General features: G+C 39.4%; 2 protein-coding genes across 2 annotated transcripts; both read left to right on the top strand.

Moving 5' to 3' along the window:
* Positions 1-481: 481 nt before the first annotated feature.
* On the top strand, positions 482-18,117 carry LOC145901971 (ephrin type-B receptor 3-like). Its single transcript, XM_082989797.1, has 18 exons — positions 482-680; positions 1,035-1,102; positions 1,454-1,572; positions 1,855-2,112; positions 2,350-2,546; positions 2,741-2,845; positions 6,852-7,046; positions 7,789-7,897; positions 8,668-8,830; positions 11,529-11,610; positions 15,929-15,990; positions 16,066-16,198; positions 16,263-16,356; positions 16,522-16,776; positions 17,085-17,282; positions 17,429-17,549; positions 17,619-17,774; positions 17,866-18,117. The coding sequence occupies exons 1-18, from the start codon at positions 590-592 to the stop codon at positions 18,022-18,024; spliced, it is 2,565 nt and encodes an 854-aa protein (XP_082845923.1). The 5' UTR covers positions 482-589; the 3' UTR covers positions 18,025-18,117.
* A 106-nt stretch (positions 18,118-18,223) lies between these two features.
* Positions 18,224-20,859, top strand: LOC145902899 (betaine--homocysteine S-methyltransferase 1-like; the record flags this gene model as incomplete). The annotated part of the gene is made up of 7 exons (XM_082990988.1): positions 18,224-18,367; positions 18,836-19,027; positions 19,377-19,539; positions 19,608-19,781; positions 19,926-20,056; positions 20,432-20,529; positions 20,732-20,859. Coding segments are annotated over 7 exons (981 nt in total), but the record flags the coding sequence as incomplete, so codon positions are not given.
* Between the last annotated feature and the right edge of the window lie 3,166 nt (positions 20,860-24,025).

The following is a 24,025-nucleotide window of genomic DNA, read 5'->3' as shown; positions in this document are numbered from 1 at the left end:
TAATTATCTGCCTAATAGATGCTATATGAGCATGTTTCAGCATCCTCTATACGGCAGAAGAGAGTCAAAAACATCATTGTTACGCTTGATTAAGCAGACGCGTGCCTGATGATTTTTTTTCGAAACGCAAGGTGGTCTCCACAAGCGATTGCTTCAGAAAAGCGCCGACAGAACGATTACATGTTGGAGAGCGATGAGATGAGATGCGTTGTGTTTTAGGGCAAGCAGCAAAATAGTACTCGCAGGACTGTGTGCCAGTCACATTTTAGCCAGTTTTATGAATGAAGTGCAGTTTCTGTGACTGTGACACATATTTTCGACCCATTTATTTAGTATTTCCTGTCATATGTGTTACTCACAGTGTAAACAATGCAACGTTACGGAAAACGTTCGTAGTTCGTTGTTGATTTTGACATCTATTGTGTGCTCAAATACACGGGCTTCTCGTTGTATCTCAACTTTTCTGTATTTGCACAGTTAAGCAAGCCTACCAGCATTTTACTGTCATTTTGCCTGAAAAAGATCAAAGATCAGATCAAGCACAGCGCCAAGGCACCTCAGAAATCGTGGATTGTATTTGTAGGCTACAATGAACGTTTTCACCTTTAATACGCTTGGATTTGCGTTGAAGTTTTTATTGCTGCTATTTCAACATGTTCTTACGGTCAGAGCAAATATCGGTAAGTTTTGCTATTTTTACTGTGTTGTGATTTAAAAAAAAACTTGTATGTTGGTTTGGTAACGCGACGGTGCATTACTATTAGGTATAGAAGAAAACAATTTGACATAAACTACCTTCAAGGCAACACAAGTCTAATGTTTACATGGTTATGATATAAAATTTGAGCACCAGCATAAACGGTTGCTTCGCATGACTGGTTTTCCTATTTCGCCAAACATTCTTTGGGTCTGGACCGGTTTAGGCTAAAATAAGCAAACATGGTCCCAGTGTACACATTCGCGATCTTTTACTATGGTTAGCATGCGGAGGCCACATCACTATAATTAAAATAAACAACACTCTGTCTTTGCAGAGGAATTATATGACACAAAATCTCGCACCAGCGATCTGCTGTGGACAAAATATCCGGAACGTGGCGGGGTAAGTGTTTTGATCGAACAAATGAAGCAGCGTGGTTTTGCCGCATGAATGGGCGTGTCGCAAGCGGCGGAACAATGTGTGCCGTGAGAAATGCTTTTATTGCCTTGCAGCGTATCATTAGGTTAATTAGAGCAGTAAATTTGTGGAAGGACATATTGAAATGTTAACGTTAATCTGAAAACTAACATTATGTAGAGAGGCAAACTGTAACGTAACGAGTGACCAATATTTTTGCAAACAGAAACTTTATTGCATTGAAAAGTGCTGTAATGTCATGCCACATCTTTGCCGATAAAAGATTATTTGAATTCGAATTCTTCGATAAAAGATTATTAATTCACATTTCTTCAGTGGGAGGAATTAACAGGGTTAAGCCTTGAGCAAGACTCCATTCGATATCATCAAGTTTGTAACACCGAAGCAAATCCTAATCCCAGCAATTGGATAAGATCTCCCTACATCGAATCCAAGTAAGCGCCACCAAATCTGCCGCTGCTTTGTTTATGGGTTGTTTCCGTCCGTTCCAGATAACAGCTTGACCCGCGGTTTTAAAGGGTCTCTTGCAAAAGTCGCGAGAGAGAAACAAAACCTGTTGCCATCATCGTATCCACAATTTACCGCAAACCAAGCTGTTTATTTTTAAAGCGCATTGTTTAGCACTACGCTGTCAACGATATGCTAAAACTATAAAGGATATTTAAAAAGTATGAACAGACAAGCGCCATCACTGAACATCTCTCTTTGAAAATCAGGGGTGCTAAGCGAGCTTATATCGACGTTGAATTTGCCATGGTGAAATGCGAGGAGCTTGATTCCGGATGCAGCGAGACTTTTAATCTGTTTTACTACGAATCGGATAGCGACCAGTCGTCAAGTACATTCCCGCCTTGGCGTGAAAATCCATACGTGAAGATTGACACAATAGCTGCTGGTGAACGATTCAGCAATATCAAGTTCAGCAGAAAACAGGGCATAAATTATAAAACTTGGACACTCGGACCCCTCAAAAAGTAAGTAATTGGTTTATGTTTTCTAAACCCAAAACCTCGTTTCTCTGAAATTGTTTTGTCCTGTTTTTCTTTCAATATATTAATCACTCACGATCCTAGGGTTTATAGTTTGTTGTGTAACTTTTGAATATATATTTCTCGAAATGGCTTCATGCATTATTCATTACTTTTTTCGAAATGAAACTATAGAGATAATATCACAAATATTGCGCAAGAAATGTGAATATGTGTTTTTAGGCGCGGATTTTACATCGCTGCACAAGACAAAGGTGCGTGTATGTCTTTAATGAGAGTACGCGTTTATTCCAACTACTGTCCAAATATCACCAACTCCCTCGCTTACTTTTCCCGAACTGTGGCCGGAAATGACGTCGCATCGTTGGTGGAAGTGCAAGGAGAATGCGTGGAATACGCGAAAGCTACTAGTTTAACAAGTAATTTATGTTTGTTTAACATTCGAAAATACGGAGTTGTTAATTCGGATAATGAATATCGATTTTACTTTTGCATTGACTCAAAAAGCACAACTTGCACAGAAATTAGTCTTGACGCCGTTTAAATGTCTTCGCGAAAAAGTACAAATTAGAACTTTTAGGACATGGATAAATTAATGTGTTTTTCATCTTAGCGGCTCGTTATTACTGCAACAGCAAGGGCGAGTGGAAGGTGCGGACTGGAGTGTGTCACTGCAAACCCGGTTATCAAGCCAACAGCCTGTTGACCACTTGCGAAGGTACGTCTACTGCTGCCGCTTCTTGTGTAATTATCTACGCCTGTACAGTTAGCGAAGGAATTTCGAGTGGCACTCGATTATCGAAGGTCGTCTTCGAACGTACACATTTTTCAGATAAAAACACATTATTTCTTCGCCACTTATCACGACACGACGCACGCAGACCTAATGTCAAAAATACATTCTTTGCCTGGATAGTTGTTCATTGTATCCTGGTGGCAATCTATGGCAATTTCCACTTCATCCCGTTTGATGTTTGTTTAAAGCAAAGCGCTTAAGATTTCGCTTTGCGATTATCGCACTAGCAGTTTATAATATTCCTCCTATTTTCCTCCGTTTGCAGTTTAACCTTCAAAAATGGTGAGCTGTTTTCTTAGCATGATAGCCATCGCGTATTCCACTTTATTTGTTCTTTAGTTTACGCCTATCAAATATGGCGTAACATGATACACAAAAACCTCAGGATACTTTTGGCGACAAGGTCCGTGAAGCCCTAACTAAAATACAAGGGTCATGCTTGCTTAAGATTTACCGAATAGGACGCACATAAAATCCTCTTATTATATGCGCATTGTTGGAGATTGTGCAGACTTGTCCGGACATGATCAGGCACAGCAAGGCTCGTCGCAAAACACTTGTGTATGTTGGACACCGAAGTATCGAAATCTGTTCCTTGAAACGCGAGATTTTTCCCACTTAGTTAACATTCCTTTCCAATGGGTTAGGGTTTTTTACTTTTAATCACGAAACTCGCACAAGTCAAGTGGTGCGTTTCCCTTCCCTCGATTCAGCTGGCTTAAACGACGCCCACTGTCAAGAAAGGAGTTCAATTTCGTCACTAAATCCCTTCTTCAGGTCGTTTTACTTGATATTGCCTTTTACATTGTTTACCAGTGGTAAATACTACGTTCTGAAGTAATGCCGTTGTATTCGGTTAAGGCGTGTATATTGCAAGAAAAAAAATTCTTTGTGATGCTTTAAGGTTGTTTGTTGGTTCCTTTAGTTATTGACTAATTAACCGGTTCACGCGTTATTTCTTGTGGACTTTAGTGTTTCTTTTCCTGATGCCAAACGACTACCGCCCAAATTAAGCCCAATTCAGAGTCATTAAAAACGTTGGTTATAAAAATAAACACCCAGTCACTTTCCCATGGACCCCCGCTTGCGACACCATGGTGTCACGCGCCAGAAACTCAATCCCTTCCGCCGCTATATTAGCGTCACCTGTTTACACGCGTCTCGACCCCTCTCCACTTCCAAACAATGCTTGATAGGAGATCAACGTTTAACACAAAGCGACGCTATGTCTTGATATGACGGCGCAAGACCTGTTTCTCCATGGCCTAGGTTCTGATGACCGTATCAACAAATAGCTCAACGTGGAATTTTGTGTCTAGTGTGACGACTGTGTGTAGCTTGTTGGCGACACTTTCACTTTGTCGCCTTAGGAATTCGTTTGCTTTTACAAGCGTCTGGCTAATCCTTTGTTGACGCGGAGTGTTTTGTGAAGATTGAAGCCCAAGCCAAATAAAACTACCACTTTAAGTACATCCTTAATGCAACTTTGCAAAAAACCCTTGCTTTAGCCTTTTTGATATGTGCCCGACCCACCACCAACTCATATCCTAATGCACTGGCGACAAATTCACACCCGCTTTCGGAACCCGTTCCTTTGATGATAATTACGGAGGCGCAGGCTTCGCTTGAAAGCCCCTGCAAACCCCATGCGACCAAACTGTTGAGCGTAACTGCGGACTCGTCTTTTCAACTTCACTTGGCCAAAGCGAATTCCCAGGCCTACTTTCAAACGTAGTTGACTCTGATGGGACATTTTCAGGCTTTTGCTTCAAAATATCGCAAATGTCTCAGAGTTGTAATGGAATTGTTTAAATCTCTGCGCCCTTTTTTGTCTGGAAATTTCTAGGCTTTTGTCAAAACCTGAAAACAAAATTTCTTAGAATATTAAAAATATGGCGGTATGTCATATTTACCTTGACATACTATATTTGGCAACACTTGTTGGTGGTTGCTTGGGAAGTGGATTCTTGTATGTGTGCGTGCTCAATGACATGACTTGTTTCCACATGAGCGATTTACACTCCCGAAGCGATCTATATCAGCCAAAACACGTACACATGTGTTTCCTTGGTAACACGAACCCGCGGCAAACCGCTAACTTGTCTCATTCCTTCACATAATTGTCACAAGCCGCCCTTGTTACGTCATAAACGGTCTCAGACAATCCGTCTCGATACAAGCCCAAGTATGTTTCTGTAGCCCCTGGTGAAGCGAAAGGAGTTTAATTTCGGTGATGTAATGCCACACAAGTGGGTGAGATAGGAAGGCTTCAAGGGCGCCGTGCTAATGTTGTTTTAGGTTTTAGTGCTTATCGTTGACGCCCGATCACCGCCGTCGTAGTTATCGCATGGTGCGCCGACTTATATCGCAATACACGCACTGTTGCATCGATCTTATCTTTTTCCACAAAAGCTTGTTGCCTGGTTTCATTTCTTGTTGCGTTTTAACAAGCAACAAAACATGTTGTCCGGTCTTGAACTGAACTCATGAGACCGCAGACGTGAAAATATGGATTTTCATTTAAATATTCGCGCCCGTCTCGCAATTCTTTACGCGGAACTTGTTTCAATGCTTCAGGTGGGCTTGTCAACAGTTCGCAATATATCATGACATTTACATTGAAAGAAAATTTCGACACTCCTGGCTGTCGACACCTTATGTAATAAACCGCCAATTTGATTCGCTGGAGCTACTTGTGGTGATATTTTTGTCCTTTCCAAGCGCGTTGCAACGGAACACATTGGCTTCATTTAAAAAACAATAAACAAGCTTGAAATTGGAATTTCACAAACTTAGTTTCTTTAAAGCACTCTGTTTCGAACTTAAAACAAAAAACATGTTTAATATAAATAATTAATATTATCTCCTATTGGCATAATATTTTTTGATGCAGTTTCGGACACTAATGTACTATCACCGTGACACGACTTTCGTCCATGAAACATTAAATCCATGGAGTAAAATTAATAACTGTATCACAACATAACATCGTCTTGCCGGGCACGGAACCGAGGTCTTTGAGTAGCGGTAGCAAATGCGACAGCAAATCGATGACTGGTAGAAATACACACACGCCTATTCAAACCCCTTTCGCTCGAAGCAACCCAGCACGCCAAACCACATCAGAAAACTAACTGGAATCATGTAGACGTGGCGGAAGCGATTTAATTCTCGACGCGTCACGCGTGTCCTGGTGTCGTTGACCCCGAACTGACCGACAGGTCGCAGCTTCGGTGCTCTTGAAAACCTGAAGCAAATATTTGTTGCCATCTGACACCCATCACTTGTCACATACCACTCGGAAAGAAAATATTTGTCGCACCTGAAGCCTGTTTCCATGCCCACTTATCTTTTGTAGTGGTTTCCATGACCGAAGAAGACCTCTAAAACTGCATTGGTTCAAGAACGATACAATCAACGTATCGCATAAACTAAACAAGCAGCCAATAAGTAAACTTTATATTTTGTCTCAGAGTTTAACTTGAAAAAAACACACACAAAAAACCAGCGAATTAAATATTCAAACATTTTTACTGTTAATTTTATCAGTACATTGCTTACTTCACAACTTCACTTACGTATATTATTTGGCACTCACACGCAAACTTTTAATGTAAAATGTGCACTTTTAAACTTGTCCGTGTTATGACAGGTTGTGGACACATTAGCAAGAGTAGTGCTTAACGTTTTATAGCCATCTCTTCTCACACGTTTCTCAGCCTGGGATAAGTTGTTCATCATTGCTTTAAGAGCTTTATGATAGTGACCAGCAACTTAACAGTCAGTCCTCGATTAATTTCTACCCAGGAGGATGGCAATTAAGTTTTGCGACCAATCCTTTTGAAGTTCCCAATCGTGTGTTATAACGCTCCCAATAGTGCGTTTTGCTCATAGGATTAATTTGCAACAACCTTAATCTCTTTTGCAGTATGCGGTTTGGGCAAGTACAAGAGCTTCCACGGCAACGAGGAATGTGCGCAATGCCCTGCACACAGTATTAGCGCTGGGGTTACTGCCGCGCAGAGCTCGTCGCCAGGAAACATGAAGGCGGCTTCACACTTCTGCGTCTGTGAACCGGGTTACTACAGAACGCCACTCGAAGACATCCATTTCCCATGCACAAGTGTGTATTAACAATTGACTTTTTTTTAACTCCATGTCCGAAAAATTTTGTTCCACTGATATTAGTGTTTCGTTATTTTTGTAGACATGGATGAAAGTTCCCATTTGTGCTAAGTAATGGCAAGGCCACTTAAATGGGTCGTTTCAGGGTTACCCTTCCAAGTGCTTGGCAAATATGCCGACCGAACCGGCTAATGTATTTGCCATTATTCATCGCCACAATTTCCAAGTAAAGTTCGACACTAAACTGACTTCACTTATCTGTAGGCTAGATAACATGTTTGTTGCGAAGTTCAAAACGTATTCAATAACCCTCGATTTTGATAATAAACGTCAAAACAGAAACTAAATGTATTTTAAGAAACCATGTAACCAATCGTCGTTACTAACAACGCATATACGCCAAAAGTATGTTCTTACAATCCCACGACACACTCAGACAAATCCGTTTACACTATTTTCTGTGGCCAATACAACGAAGTTCTGTGTTATCGTCAAATCTCTTTCAACCGACTGTGTTTGTCATTTAAATAATGTAAGTATGTTGTCTTCATGTTAAAACGAACCGTCGTGTTTACCGCAACATTGCAAAAAACATGACAATACCGTGCGCGGTTTTTACACAACAGTCACGGATGTGATGGGTGGATGGTTTCGTTGTGTGGTTAAAATTGGGAAGTTTAGGCATATGATCCTAACTATTGTGACTTTGAAAGTATTTTAAAGATTTGTTTTATCTACAGAACCCCCAACTGAACCTACCAACGTCAGTTTCCACGTGAATGAAAGTACACTCATACTTAGTTGGGGATCACCTCTTAACGACGGGGGTAGAAGCGATTTATATTACAAGTGAGAAAGTTGAACAAAAATATATTGGTTTGTCTTGATGGCCTATTCTGTTGTTTGTTAGGTAATTTGGTCAAGGTTTGATTTGTATTGATTTCGATTTACCTGCCCTTTTTCCCTTTCTAAACCAGACAACGTTTATTCTTAATTAACCATGCACCGTATGGAGAGAAAATGTGATTTGTCAGAAACATATTTTTAATGTATAACTTTTATTTGTGTTCAAATATTGCAACAAAAAAAATCGAATTTTAATATTGAGACAATAAGTTATATTTGTTTTCTATGCACATAAGTGATGATAAATTTTCACGCATGGCTTGTCCTCCTACTAGGTTCTTGTTGATGGATTTTATGAGTTAAAAATCGCCGAAAATTGCTGTAGCAAGTTGTACTTGCAATTTTCCACCGCGAACGTACTGCCAGTGTGTGTTTGGCAGAATGCGAGCGGGGATTAAATTGATAACGAGTATTTTTCTAACCTTCTTGTCATCCAACAGAAAGCACTTGGTATTTGCGTTGTGCTGATAATTCACTTTTTAACCTCAAAAATGTGAGAATCTTTTTATATTTGTTGATGTTGAGACATCGGCAACTCATTTTGCATTTTTGTAAACGTAAATTTCGTCTAGTTTTGCAATTTGGAACAATTAGGCTAATTGAAAAAAACCTTTCTAATATGTTTATGAAAGGTTTCTTGTTTTCTTTACTATATTACAAAAAGTGATTCACTTTTATAGACTTTGTGCTTTTACAATTATTTTCTTTTCCAGTGTTACATGTGACCTGTGTGAATCTGTGTCAACTGAAAATAACAATCCTGAAAATTGCAACCCGTGCCAATCGACCGTTGTTTACAATCCAAGACCCCACATGACGTTGGGGTCAGAGTTAAAGGTGACCGGCCTCAAACCTTTCTCCAATTATCGATTCCAGGTAAAAATAGTCTTCCATGAAAAAATGAAAGTGTAATTAATTTTTACCTGGTTTATTTTCATTATTCCTGTTCCAAACGTAATGTACTCGATTTGAACGCAACTATCTTCATTGTCAATTAAGAGAGCTCTACCATGGCAATGTGATTAATATGTATTATCTTCCGGCCCCGGCTGCTGTAATGTTGAGAAAATCAGTGGCGTGTTGTTTGTTTTCGCCATCTCTCGTCTCATGGGATTTCGAGTATATTGATGATCTCAGCATCCACCAAAACATTCCACACGTCTCGAGTGATCAAATCACGACCACAGGCACTCTGTAAGCGAACTCGTCGCAGTGCAGTAGAGTTCGTCCACAGCAGATAAACTAGTTTCGATTCCTGTATTAATAGTTAATTACCTGACTATGTGGGGAAGGACGATTTTGGGTTCACGTAAATGCGTTCCACCAACATGGAAGGAAATTGCCATCGTCAATTTTCTTTTAGCGTTCTCTCACCGTCCATTTGCGAGTTGCCGGTTCATTACCTGCACACACTCAACATGTATAATTTATTGCGACGAGGGAGTGCCGGTGTTGTTAAAATGTGTTTTAAACTTCAACAAACGTGTCAGATGTCGCTTGGTGTTGGTTAATTTTGCATGCCACAAAATTTACTGATTTTCGGTAGTCGACTTTTAACACAGATAAAAGTTACGAACGAAATTTTTCTTGAAATGTTAGTAAAATTATAAAAAAAATGACTTGTTTCGAAAAGCAAATTTTACATTTCACTTCTTCAATGACGTTTTTTCTAAAGCAAAATCAATTTACGTTGAGAGGTAGGGCCAAACACAGGACCATAGTTCGGCCTGCGCAAGGCATCACGCTCATGGTTTGTAGGATATGCCGAATACAGACTTTTTTCTTTTTCACTGTTAAATAATTCCCAATTGCGGCTGCCATGCTGTGTGTACCCAAGTGTGCTCCACTTTGGTTGAGTTTTTGCATATTTAAGCAGAAGTGAGTGGATCCCAGCTGAAACCACCACACGTGGACAATAAAACAAACAAGGGTGATAGGCTGCAGTGTAAACCGATCATTACAGCGACACCATCAAAAAAAATAATAAAAAACAAAAACGATCAGAACAGTGTTTTGCGGACAGGACGTCTTGCTACCAATTTATTAGTTGTAATTTTGTGTGGCGATTGTTGCCACATGAAGCAATATTGCCTGACCCACTCCCTGCAACGTCGGTAATTTCGGGAACGAAGCAGCGGTTGAAATCAATAAAACAATAACCGGTATTGCAAGCAACATATGCCACCTGTCCTTTATACCTTCTTGCCAAACCATGGCTGAAATTTTACGAATGTATGCGACCTGTATCTGTATGTATCAACCACATCACATATGCGATTTAAAAGTTGCTTGGTTGACTCAAATTAACTTATGAAAAGATTCTGACGAACTTTGAAGCTGTATATGTGATAGGAAATATGTTCGGGTCAGCATAAGTTTAACTGGCAATTTTAGAACTGTCAACAAAACACACTTAAATAAGTAAATCGGTATAATTGGAGCAGAAATGAACAATTCTTTTTACTAATCTCAACTGATGAGTTAGTCACAAATATCGATAGCCGTCATTCTTGTTAATCAAGTTGTTGCACGTATATCGACGTAGACCTGTAGGTGTTGAATGCTTTCAACGATTTAAAACACTCAACAACAATACTTAATCTCCATACGTTTCAAAAAGCGGCTGTAAATATCAGTTTACATTTTTTGTAGGTTTGCTGACTTCGGTTTTGTGGATGAAAAAAAAAAAAAAAAATTAAATATTATTAGTAAAGGCTTCTAATGCATTTTTAAAACTTTTTTCGTAATTTCCTCCCCGGCATGTCCTGAGCGGGTGGTTGATGGTTAACATTCCTTTCCACGGGAGTGACACGACATAACTTGTCGCCGATCCATACCCCTTCGATTTACTAATCGCGCGCGGAACTCCTTACGCTTTGTCTAATCTCCTGCACATAAAATATTGATGCTATAACGGTAGCTAAAATACCTCTTATAAATCGCCGGTTGGACGTCCAGGTCGGGCGACGTGTCTCCCTGATCGAGTTGGCTTGGGTTTAAGCGACGCGTAGTTGCTCAGAACTTGACTTACTCAATCCATCACCTTCGCGCCGTGATTAGATTTGAAGTCAATTGAGCAACGGATCGACTAAACGAATTTCCGTTGAACCGGCCAAACCGCGTATACCGACTGCATCGAGTGCTATATACACGTGTAGAAGCGTTCATGCGCTTAACTGAATTAGAAAAAACCTTTCATTATTTAACAGCCCCGCAGGTCGTTATTTAATTACACGTTTCTTTTGATGTTGCCAGTTATATTTAATCCCGTATCACACTAAGACGGTATTTTTAATACCACCGGCGAAGCTCAAACAATCCTGTTACGTCCGTCGTCCCCGCAGGTCTTTGCATTATTTACCGCATATACGTCTTGTTGATCCTGTTTGTCTGATAGAGGGCGCATTAATAGGCTTACTAGGTGACGTGATCACAGCAGGGTAAGTGCATTAAACAATCTAGCTTTCTGCCATCTGACACATACGGGAACCACCTTGCACAAGTACGGTGTGGTATTACATGAATTCCGGCCCCATATGCACGAAGGGTGGTTAATCACTTCTATGTTGAACAGGTTTTCGCGATGAATGGTGTTACCCCGTCCAGTGAAACTGCTCCAGCACGCGCTCTAGTGTTAATCGTCACAGAAGAAGCAGGTAAGACAATCAACCAATTACTGAGCTTTTCTTGTTTGCAAACACAATAATTAAATAAGCTCCGGGCTCTTGCAAACCAATGCATAAATATTTCAGTCGTTCTTATCACATCTCATTAAGAGTTAAAAGTTGGCGTTTCAGGCTTTTGTGTCAGTGGTCGTGTCTTGAACGTAGCATTACAGAAGTAGAATTCAAATCCTCGGATTATTTGAAAGTTTAATGCATGTTCATGTTGGTCCGAATGTCGCTTACTTATTTTTGGTTTCGCTCGCGCGGCGAGTTTTGCTAATCCGACATCTTCATTGCACTCGCGCGTGCTGATTTTTCGCGACGCAAATCGCCAGAACGTGACGGATTTGCTTAAAGATCTCACTGGAAACAAACTCATAATCCCTGCCTTAGCGACACTCTATACGCGCTGCCAAGTTCGCGTGTCACCTGAGAAATCTAACGGATTATAAAGTGGGGCCTGATTCTCTTTTACTGATGTCAGCATAACTTCATCCCGGTATCGAAGTCCACAATCCACATTCTTGTCTTTGCGTGACGTGAAGGTGCATTATACGTGTGCGTGGGTGGTTTTACGCTTATATTGTAATATTAGCTTGCAGGGCGTTTGAATATTGCATATGCGGAGTTCGCCCCTGGGTTAATCGGATTTTCTTCGTGCAACTCTGTTGATAGTGTAAGCGCGAAAAGGGCTTGCGCAGCCTTGCTTGCTGCGTTCAGCAGCGTCGCACCGGATTAAACCGGTCAAAACCGCTTGAGGCCCAACAATGCGACTGTTTGTTTAAGTCCAGCAATGCAGACGGACACCTGACGTGTTCATCGAATTTAAATGTTTTTCTTGTTTTAGTTTCCAATTATTAACTTTCTTCATCCCGTCACGTTGTTTGAATATTTTTCTAAGAGTTTGGACCCGAAATATTTAATTACGCGATTCCATTTTGTAGTGCTTTTCTCAGACACACATGAATTTTGAACCTCTCCGTTACTTTGACTTAATGTATTGTTGTCCCTGAAAAACATGGCACCAGTTGTCCTGCGATAACCTTCAGCATCAGCATGTTTGTCAGTACATCGTTTTATTACCTCATAGGGCAAAGCGGAAAAACGCGTCGTATCTGCAGTTGTTGTAACCACCCACTCTCAGATAAGACGACCGCGCATATTTCTTCATTTCGCAGTATCCTCTCGGTATGTGACGACCTCAAACACGGGAATGAAGCCTCGCTCTTGCTTCATATTTGCGGTATAAAGTTGAAGTGCTTCATCACGGCACGATCGTATCAGTGTGCATAGTTTGAATTCTGCTTGTCCCTTTTCATCTGATCTTTATCTTCGCGAAGCTTTAAATTAATATTTGATCCAAAGTACATAAATAGGCAGGTAATTTCGCATCGAATTTTTATGTTTGGATTTATCGGCAAAAAAAAATTGCAATTGATTTTTAATTTGCCTACAAGATAAAACACACGTTTTGAATATTTACATTATTACATTTTGATGCCACAAAGTTTGCATTACTCACCACCCAATTGCAACAACCAAATGCTTGCCCATCCAAGGCTGAAGTCGAGTTATGGCGCGTGCAGTGAACCAACCACCAAAGCACGACTTTAAAAGCGACTTTTCGCAACCGATTGTTTTGAAATGTTTGGCAAAGCTTCAGTTGTGTGGGAAGGTGCGCTCAGTATACCATGATGATCTGCGTTTTCAGACGTAAACAGCCGGGTCATTGTCGATGTTCTAGGTCACCAACCCACTGGGTTTTACAACTGTTAAAGAAGGGGTTAAATTACAAAGGCCCCTTGTTCGAAATGCCTGGTTTAAGCGACTTGTTGCAAAGTTGTTGGGTCCTCCTCACTCTCAGTTGGTTGATCTTTGCGTTTGCATTCCTTGGTTCAATGCTCACTTGTGAGGCTTGTTGAATCATAACAGGCACGTCCGTGGAGAGGGAGTTTTGCTAGTGTTAACATTAATTAATGCCCTTATATAGTAGGTATAGGTATGTTTGTTTGATTTAGAACTCAATTCATATGTCATTCAGAACTTCTATATATGATCTATTCGTTCTCTAATAGTTTTTTTTTCAAAAAGCTCTGTGCTTTCTATTAATGTTGGATAAAAATATGATCAACTTGCGATGAAAACACCAGATCATAAATTGTTACAAAATGTAACGCTGCGTTCGCTTCAAGTTCAAAATTTTCAAACCTCCAAACAACTCCGGGGTGGCCAAGCGCGTTAGAATGACATTTATTTATCGCTGAACGAAAACCCGAGACGACCGAAGAAGTTAGGAAGTAGCTGCTGGCACAGACAAATGCATTTGAAACCTAATTCCGACGACCGACTCGAAGCCCCGTGAACACTTCATTATGGAAAAGGCTGCTCGCCCAATTAGATTAACTCGTCTTGAAACTGAAACTTTTGTGATAATGTCAAAATAAAACCAAACTGTCTGTGTTACCCAACCCCCGACTCTCAGCCACGTTTCCCACGCCTTTAAGAGACTGAGGTCTGTTCGTTTCTCGATTTTTCTCTTGCGTTTAGCCGGTTCTAATAATACTTGTGAAAAGTATGGGTAAGACTTTTATAACAAAAGTAAAACTAGATAAATAAATACAACCATTGAAATAATCAGGTTATTTTGTCAATTCAATTCTCATTCATAGAACCCTCATTTTGCTCAATGAAATAAAGTTTGTGTCATTGCGAAACATATTTAAGGCAGAACCGTGAACCATGAATCGGGTTGTGATCAGCAGAAAGTAAAATTCATTTCACGTATAAAAATTAGGTCAAGGTTCTATTCGCTTTTCCGGCAGAAATGGTCAATTTGATGGTCAAGACGCGTGTTGTGCAAAAAAATAGCCAAAACCATCGCTATCATGTACAAGCTCAAGCACCACTTAGGCCAAGACACACTTCGAATTGTGTATCATGCACTAGTACACTCTCACCTAAGATATGGTCTTCTAACATGGGGTTTTGCTAGTCCGTCACTGCTACATCCTCTAGTGGTTATGCAGAATCGGGCACTGCGCTTAGTTACCAATAGTCCTTTTCGCACCCACACCTGGCAACTACATTTAAACACCAAAATTCTGCCGATTCACTTAATGCATAATTTACAAATTGGAAGGTTCGTACACAAGTACAAAAATCAACGTTTGCCACCAGTTTTCAAAAATTATTTCACACCAGTTGCTAGAGTTCATGCCCACACAACCAGAAGTCATACCAACCTCAAATATTTTCTTCCACGTGCATCAACGGAATTGGGCAAAAAAAACTTAAATTACAAAGGCGTAGAAATTTGGAACAACATTCCTGAAAACATAAAAAAGTTCAGTTTGGTCGGATTCCACAAAGCACTGCACGCATTCCTCATCGAATCGCTTGACAAAAATCTAAACAACAACACGTGGGCGAGGTAAACACCCCCAGGAATGTTATAATTCAATCAGACACGACACCAATTAATCAAATAATTATCGCAAACCTGCCGCCAGCACGTGCCGCCATCACGTGCCTCAACATAAGTCCACACTCCACAGACGTGCCTAGATATATCTTCACACCGTCTAATGTGTTCTGCCAAGCTTATTAATGATAGATACGTAACACATCTTTTGTTGTTGTTGTTTTGTTTTTTTTTCAAAAAAAACAAAAAAATATAAAACTAGTTGATATAAAAGGAAAAAAAAATGAAAAGTTTTTCTTCCAGTTGCCGATATGTGTTTGTCTTTTTGCAACGCCCGTACCTTCCATAGGGCCGGTCATATGACCAAGAATGGTTCCACCGGTCCTTCGTCACGTCACCAGTCGAAATGATTGCTGCAAGTTGTTGTGCGTATTCGATGACGTTTGCGAGAAATAAAATGAATTGAATTGAATTGAATTGTGACCAGGAGCTTACAACCGGTTTACGACGGGTGACCTTTTGGAGCTTGCGTGTCATGTGCGTAAGCCCGCGGTATTCGCGTTTGTTTGTTGTTATTTTTCGTCCATCGCGGGAGAACTTTCGAGCTGGCACTTTCGCACGGCACGCGACTCCACCGGGGTGGAATGCGATTGCTACCAATATCAGGAGGATAACATCCTAAAATAGAAGCCACGCAAGTGGCCTTTTTTGCTTATTTTTTAAATAAGGCCGAATCCGACCTGAACCGATTAACTATGCTGTTATCAGTAATAAAATGCAATTAACGAGTGAGTCAGAAAGGACAGCATAATTCTGGTAACCCGAACCTTTTGCTGTAGTATATGATACTGCTGACCCCTGCATTAACTTCCCGTTATCTATTTTCAGCGCCATCCGAGATTTCCAACACCCGCTTGGTTTCCACCTCATCGCATAATTTCACATTCGAGGTTTGTGCAGTATTTTATGTATTTGTTTTGGTCTGCAATTTTATGGGAAGTTAAAGCATAATCGTTCCATCAAAGACAGTAGTACACGGATCAACAGACAACAAAACAACAACCGACGCAACATTTTCAGTGGATGAAGCAAATGTCATGACTAATTCAATTTTTGCGTCACCGGTAAATGCTCTCCCTGAAGTGGAAAGAGTACCAAGTAGTGCCGAATTACAGGAAGAAGGCAGCGCAAGTCGTATTATTTCATCTTCTGTTATACTTAGTGTTGATCGAAGCCGAGCCTGCCGAAGCGCAAACCAAGCGAATGAAAACTTCACAAATCATCAGTACTCAGAACGGACCCGAAAAAGTTTACAGGTGTGTTTTGAGTAAATGCTGATTGATATAAGAAAGCAATTTCGATTTTGTGAGAAAATTTAAACAAAGACCTTCTGAAGCGTGCACACGTGATTCAATGATCTGGAGAATTCGGAAACATGTCGTTTTGTTACAAACTTTCTGCTTACATATTTTCTTCTGCAGGTCCAGTCTTCAAAGAATGGTGGAGGAAAGTGTTTTTCTTCACTGTCGGTTTCCACACGATCGAAAACATCGGAGCAGGTGGTGGCGGTTTCCCGGATCAATAGAGTGGCGGCTTCCCAACGGGGAGAAGGCTGGCTTTCCGTTGCCTGTACCCACTTGGAGACACAGGACACTTTATAATGGAACATTACGCATCAGTAAATTGACAAGGGAAGACAGTGGAACATACACTTGTTTGGCCCGCAACAAGAAAGGGTTTGTTGACTAAACTGTTTATCATTTGACACGTACATACTTTACACGAAAGTGCTCTTGAATTTTAGTGACCATCTTTAATTATCGAAACAAATTGCCACACAAAATGTTTTATATGACATTTTTTTATCATGTTAAACTAAACTTTTAGTAAACTTACTTGTGTAAGTTACGGAAACAAACTTTTGCACTTATTTTATGTTAAAAATCATCAGCTGCGAACAAGAAAACGTAACGCGTTGATGTGACAATCAGTTTCCTAAGAATCCAAAAGTTTTCTTCCAACACGAAGTATTTGTGTGTATTAGAACGACTCGCACTGAGGTTGATCTTACAGTGGAAATTATGGCTCCAAAAATCAAACAGCCTCTCTCTAAATCAATAACTATCGGAAAAAACAGAAAAGGGGGCGCGGAGTGCTCAACTTCGGCTGGAAATCCCAAACCGCAAATTCGTTGGACGACACCGAACGGAAGGACGTATTCAGCTGGTTCTTGGGGAAATGGGTATAACCCTTTGTTATTTTGTTTTACTCAAGTTGACAAATATTTTACGGTTTGGGGTGTTTTATGTTGATTAAGTTGCTATGAAGCATTTATAAAAACTGGTCTCTGTATGTAATAAAAATTTTAACACAGTTTCATATTTTTAGATTTTACATAAAGCCAAACGGCGAACTTGTGATACGTAGCATGGCTCTTTCTTTTGCCGGCAGATGGCGCTGTGTAGCATCGAATGTTGCAGGCAACGCAACGCGAATCGTTACAGTTAGGGTGAGCAAAGATCTTTTAATTGATTCATGCATGAACATGGACTTGCTAATTTCAAAAACTCTTTTTTAGACTCCACCATTTGCACCTAAGATCAAACGTAGTAGATCATGGATGAATTATGTAAAGCTGGGAAGGACAATAACAATGGAATGCAGTGCGGTTGCCGTCCCTCCCCCGTCTTATTACTGGGTATTGCCGAATGGAAGGAGGGTGGTGGACAATGGGGTTAGATAAGTTTTATTTTAAAAAACTAGAGAAACTAATGCCATTCCTAACAAAATGTTGGCCTTTACATTGTAACGCACTCTGAAAACAGGCGGTTAACCGAAGATCGAGACCAGGTATCACAATGCTTCGCAATGGTACACTTACCATTAGAGGAGCTGCGTATTCCGATGACGGCTTCTACAAATGCTTTGCAAGCAACATGATGGGAACGTCCGTGAAAACTATCAAGCTCCGTGTTTATCGCTAGCCAATTATGCGTATTAAGATCGTATAAAGTATTTCAGTGGCATCGGTATATCATCTCATTCATACCTTGTAAAATATAGACCATATCGAACTTTGTGCTGATTTGAAAGATGACTCAAAAGGTTTTAAGAAGTGGTAAAAAATACTTCTGAGAATTCGGTGATCACAGTAAAATAAGAATTTAATTCCGTTGCTAACTTGGGACACCTGAAGCGTGTGTACTTTACCCGGAAGCAGTTCGTCAGTTGCTCAGGGAATATGTGAGGGCTGGATCGGACGTCGTGCAAACACCAAGTTTTTACTGCAGCGAGGGTAAACTAAAAAGTGCTGATATTAAACTAACGGTAAGATTACTTTTTTGACCGTGGTTTGTTTATTCGACATTTGTAATTCAAAAAGTCAGTAAAAATCAACAATGATTAAATATACGTAGCTCTTATAATATACGGAACTGTAACTAAATAATGTTAGGTGCCAAAAACATATAATTACACGGAATAGAATAGACAGAGCTAATTTGCTAAGCATGATAAGCTTGCCTTTGGATTCGCTTATCCGCTTTTGTGTGCGTTTGGTCACAAGTCAGGTCAGTTGGTTTGCAGAACTGATGATGAGCACAGCAGCAGCGAACGAAACTTTTTTTAATAATGTTACTTTCAAAAACTGTAAAATACATGTGTTTAAATAGGGTTTTGCATGTTTTGATAATACTAACAAATATATAAATACTTGCCTTAATTACTTACTCACAACGTCTATATTTTTTTGTAAAGTGCAATAAGTGTCAAAGATTCACCATTTTTGACTTTTAGTGTACAGAACTGAACAAAGCAGCTTGTGATATTGCTCGTGAAATCGCAGACGAAGGTGATGCTTTAGTCTGTGGAGGTCTCTCACCAGTTATAAGCTTTGCACAGAAGAAAGGAATTGACGCAGTGAGAAAGGAATTTGAAACTCAACTTCAAGTGTTTATCGATCATGACGTCGATTTCATTCTTGGAGAGGTAATTTAAAATTGACCCAAAACTGTAGTCTAAATCTAACTTCAAATACAAAAAAATTATGGCATTGTTCTTTGATACTTTTGACTACATGATTACAACATGGTAGAGAAGTCATAAAATTGTGAACAGAAATACGTGAACACAATTAACAAAAAAGAACGTTTGAAGGATTTATATGTGTTTGGAACTAAAAAAACTAAACGCTGTGTTGCTTTTGAAGAAAGATTGAAGACTTTCGGTTGATTTTCGTGCATTTTATTACAGATAATTGTCAGTTACAATCCGATCAACAGTTTATTTACAAGTATATTATATATTTAATGTCAAGAACAGCAATATTTTGTGGTAGTTTTTCTGGTACATTGAGGAATTGGAAATCTGCATTGACGTCATGAAAAGAGCGAAAAAGCCCATTGTTGCCACCATGCGGATTAGTCCAATGGGAGACAAAGATGGCGTTTCTGTGGGGGAATGTGCCGTAAGAATGGCCAGGGCGGGAGCCGACATTATTGGTAGAGTAACAATATAAGCTATACATTTAAATTTAGCAATGTATGAAACAGACCCGCTTAATTTTTAGGTCCTAATTGTATGTACGATATCAATACTCACCTTAAGACGTTAAAAATAATGAAGAAAGCATTGGATGAAGCTGATCTACATCCCTACCTGATGTGCCAACCTCTGGGATGGTTATGTCCTGAAGTTGAGAATAATATCTATGGGTATTCCGCACTACCCGAAGCACCATTAGGTATGTTAGTTGTTTGTTTAGATTGTAATAAAATTGTCCATATCAGCGTACTGGAATTTAGAAAGTTTGGCTGATTGAGATAAAACTTTGTTTCAGTTTTATTAATTCACTAACAAGTGCAAAATGTACACAATACATATATAGCTTTGGATCAGCGAACTATCACTCGAATTGATGCCCACAAATTTGCGAGAGAAGCTCATAACATTGGAGTGAGATATATTGGAGGATGTTGTGGAGTTGAACCTCATCATATAAGAGCTTTTGCCCACGAGGTTTCGTATTAAATTCTCGACCACTCGCAATGATGGCAATTAAAATAATGCATACAAAAAAACGACATTGATACAGTGCCCCTGTTTTAACCTGTTTGGGATCATCAGTGTAGCTAATGAATAGGAATGTCTTGCCAGCTAGCTGAACAGATTTTTTCATATTGTTTTCACGTTGTGGCGACTTATGATCCGATAAGTCGAGACAGTGGCACTGTTTGCAGCACACTTTCTATCATTGTCAACTTTCGTTTTATTGATCTCAAATATTATTAAAGTATTTGAAACAATTTTTATTCATTGGTTTTGACTAATTTCTTATGAATATACTGATGATTTTTATATTAAGTGTAGCAAATTGTTTACTTCTTGTTTTAGCTTGCGGATGAGAGAAAGAAACTTCCTCCGGCGAACAATCTTTGTCCAAAACTTGGGGCACTTTTAAAAAAAAGTACAAGTGTAGCGATTCAACCAAAGTGAGTTTATAATCGCAGTGGCAGTAGAAGCTATAAGTATACAAAGTATAGTGTCGTTTTCCAACTTCTCGCTGCATTATCATTGCATTTACATCTGAAGAGATAACACGAATGCTCCAATATGCTTGGACTTTTTGTTTAATATGTCCTACAATGTATGTAGATGCTTCTCCAATCTCTTTGCTTACATTCCTTGCTCTAGGGGCGCTGATGATTATTGGATGAACTGCATACCATCAACTGGTCGCCCATTTTCACCAGTTTATTCAAAACTTAATTAAACCAACTATTTGCTGGAATGGTTGGGGAAGGCGATAAATTTATCAAGCGTGATGGTTTTTTTTGTAACCTACAAACAACTGCATGGTGATTATTTGTTGGTGCACACTTATTTTTAAGTACGAATTTTTAATGCGATATTCTCTGCAGCATGATTGTAATATGATTGACGTGGTTTGTGGTCTTATAATTGTAGCTTGCCGGACATATGGCTGAATGCACGCCTAATTACACTAAACCCTACAATTCAAACAAGTTTTAAATAATAAAATTTACCAAATTTGGTTTCTCAAAACTGTTAAACTAGGTAGATCTACTCAGGGCATAAGGTCCCAAGATTGCTGGACGCTGGTTGTATAGAAAATCGGCAACTATTCTAGCCGTGCCGTGCCGCTGCCGAATTGTTGTTGCAAAATAAAAACTCTTTTCGGTCTGACCTTAGGCAGTGAGTGGTTAAACATCGACGACTGGTAGAGTAAGGACGATATCATTATATACCCTTCAGATCTAACTATGAACGAATGCAACATCAGGAATGCATTGTCGTAACAATACCAACAGCGGCGAAGCTCATTTCTAACAATTCCGATACCAGCTAATTAAAGTACTAACGACCAAATCGGAGGTTTTTGTTTACATTCTTTCAGCTTATCTCTTAATTCTGTCTGCAAAACTACCACAAATTCACACCGATTGGTTTATTGTTTTATTGAAAATTCTTTTTGAGCATGTTTTTCCTACGTTAGTTCTCCTAAGCCTTATTTTCAGTAGTGTTATGTTTTATTGTGGTAGTTACTTTTTCGGTTAATTTTGTAAAAATGTTTGTTTGGTTGTTGTTAAGGAGAAAGTCAAAATAACCACAAGAAGTTTTGCTTCCGAAAGGTAATCCATTGTCCTGTATGGTCTGCACTGTTTGAACTGATTGGCCTAAATTTAAACAGCGACCTAATCCCGTTGACATATTACTTCATACTTCCGAACACTGCGACATATCACAACTTACAACCACGAAACAAAATAATGGATGCTTACGAACGTCTCCAGTCATTGACGTGTTTTATGGGATGTTGTTTTGATCGAACACAAATTTGGAATCGGCTGCACAAGCTTAGTGTTCCTTCAGTTTTGATCAAATGGATGTTGTTGGCATCAGCACAGTACAAACTAGATGTATGAATCGGCAACAACGTGGCATCCGTCGAAACAATTTTTCATCGCACCAAACCCTGAAAAACAGCAACATTAAACAAAAAAACAAACTACGCAAGTCATTTTGTTTCTGCAGAACACTGGTCCAGGGTGACATGTTCGTTATCCAGAATTTGAACAAATAAGGTGTAAGCTGGAATGATGTGAAATCCTTTCATCCAAGACAACGACAAATAAAAGGATACCGACCACATTTCCTATAACAACATATGTATATACATACAGGTTATCCCCAAAAACCTCCTGAAATTCGTTGCTTACAATGATACAGAACAAAAATTCTGCACTCCATTCGGTTTACTGGGATACAAAACAGTAACTTAGCAACTTGCATTGGACAAATCAGCATTACAAACTATTGAAACCTGGCTTAACTTTTCCAACACAATTAACAACTAAACTGAAATCGCTCTGCATCGACGCACCAGACTTAAATTGCCCGGTAATTGGATTGCTCGTTGGAATGCATCACGAGGGCTTTGATTGGTTGCTTGCGTTTTAGTTTCGTTTTAAATATTATTTTAAAGTAACTTTCTGTGTACTTTAATGCTTATAACGTATCTTTTGCTTCTACAAAAAGAATTATTGTAAAAATTTACCAAAACATTCGGACAATCGAAAATTGTTGGTGGATTTTTAAAATTGTTGACGGACTCGCAAGGTGTACAACGAACAGTTTCTCTTCGTACAGTTGAAATAAAAAGGTTTTGTTATGTTAAATTTCGCCCTCTTTAAGATCGACGCACACATCATAGATTTTTTTTGCTGCTTTGGGCGTTTGACGACTTCCCTTGAAGCGTCGACGAAAGAACCTAATTTGATTTGAACTATTTCTGAACAGTATCTGATTTATCCCACATTCCAACTCATGAACTTCAAGTATAATCATTCATGATCAGGTATTAAAAAGGGGATATATTCCTGAATTTTACCCGAATTATGTGATGCAAATCAATAATGATCATTGGTGATCGTTTGATGCAGCATTCATGACAATGAGATAATTTTCGAACTGGGAAGTTACCGTGTTCCATCCTTTCCACTTCTAAATTGTGTTTTCTTTTGCTAGGTGTGACTTAAACATCATAAAATAAGTGAATAAATTTTACCACCATTGACGAATTTCCTTAAAGCCAAACAAACTCCATGCAAAAAAAGTAGATGCCTTACCTTGAAGATTTGGATTTTCCATCAGGATTAAAGGCGGTGATGTTGCACTTTCGTAAGCGTCGCGCCTACGAAAGAAACTATGAACAACTTAGTTGGTGTTGTAGCACCACGCATGTTTCCAACCACACACACTGGAAGGCCGGACGGAAAGGATGCAGACGGCGTTAAGCTTTTCGGCAAGAATTTCCACAGCTTTCTGGCATCCTGCTGGACAACACACATTTTTTCTTACGTCGTTATAAAATGCCTTCGAATTCCTTTGTTCCCAGACTTGGTATTACTGTTATCACGCTCTCACGCTATTTGTAATTAGTTCGCTATAACTCAGTCACGTGTACAATTTTATTTGAATAAGTCACTAAACGCCTTGGACAATTTAATACAACCAACTGATAATTGCAAGGTGTCTTTCAATTGATAAATAATAAGTCTGCTCACGGAGTCCCAAATTTAGTATAGTTTGCAGCAACAACACGCAAGTAGAATTAGTTTCAATTATGACAGCCGGCCGAACCTATTTGAACGCTTCAGTGTTCTGATAAGGTTTAAAAGTAGACTGTCATATCGAATGAATGTAAGATCATAAGATGGAGCTAGTCTACGATTTTTATGGTGGACCAAGGTTGACGGCAACCGAAAGAACATATGATGAAGGTACATCTTTTTAGATTACCCGTTAACCAACAGAATGTGCCTTCTATAGTTTTTTACCATCTGTGAAAGACTTTGGAAACGAGTTGAGTGAAACTGCAATGATAGAATAAAATAAACATGAAAGTTGATGATTGTTTTGTGAGAGTATTCGCTGTGTTCGCTAAAATGCTGCTAGTGATGTCTG

Source organism: Ascidia mentula, chromosome 5 (genome assembly GCF_947561715.1).
Source record: "Ascidia mentula chromosome 5, kaAscMent1.1, whole genome shotgun sequence".
NCBI lineage: Eukaryota > Metazoa > Chordata > Ascidiacea > Phlebobranchia > Ascidiidae > Ascidia > Ascidia mentula.
Note: the sequence above shows the minus strand (reverse complement) of the source record. Positions and strands in the feature narration are given on the sequence as shown.

Excerpts from the sequence above, each read along its gene's own strand:
- LOC145901971 (XM_082989797.1), top strand. The coding sequence starts at position 590 with ATGAACGTTTTCACCTTTAATACGCTTGGATTTGCGTTGAAGTTTTTA. Across the intron at positions 8,831-11,528 it reads TCTCCAATTATCGATTCCAG|GTTTTCGCGATGAATGGTGT; the intron begins GTAAAAATAGTC and ends TATGTTGAACAG. Across the intron at positions 11,611-15,928 it reads AATCGTCACAGAAGAAGCAG|CGCCATCCGAGATTTCCAAC; the intron begins GTAAGACAATCA and ends ATCTATTTTCAG.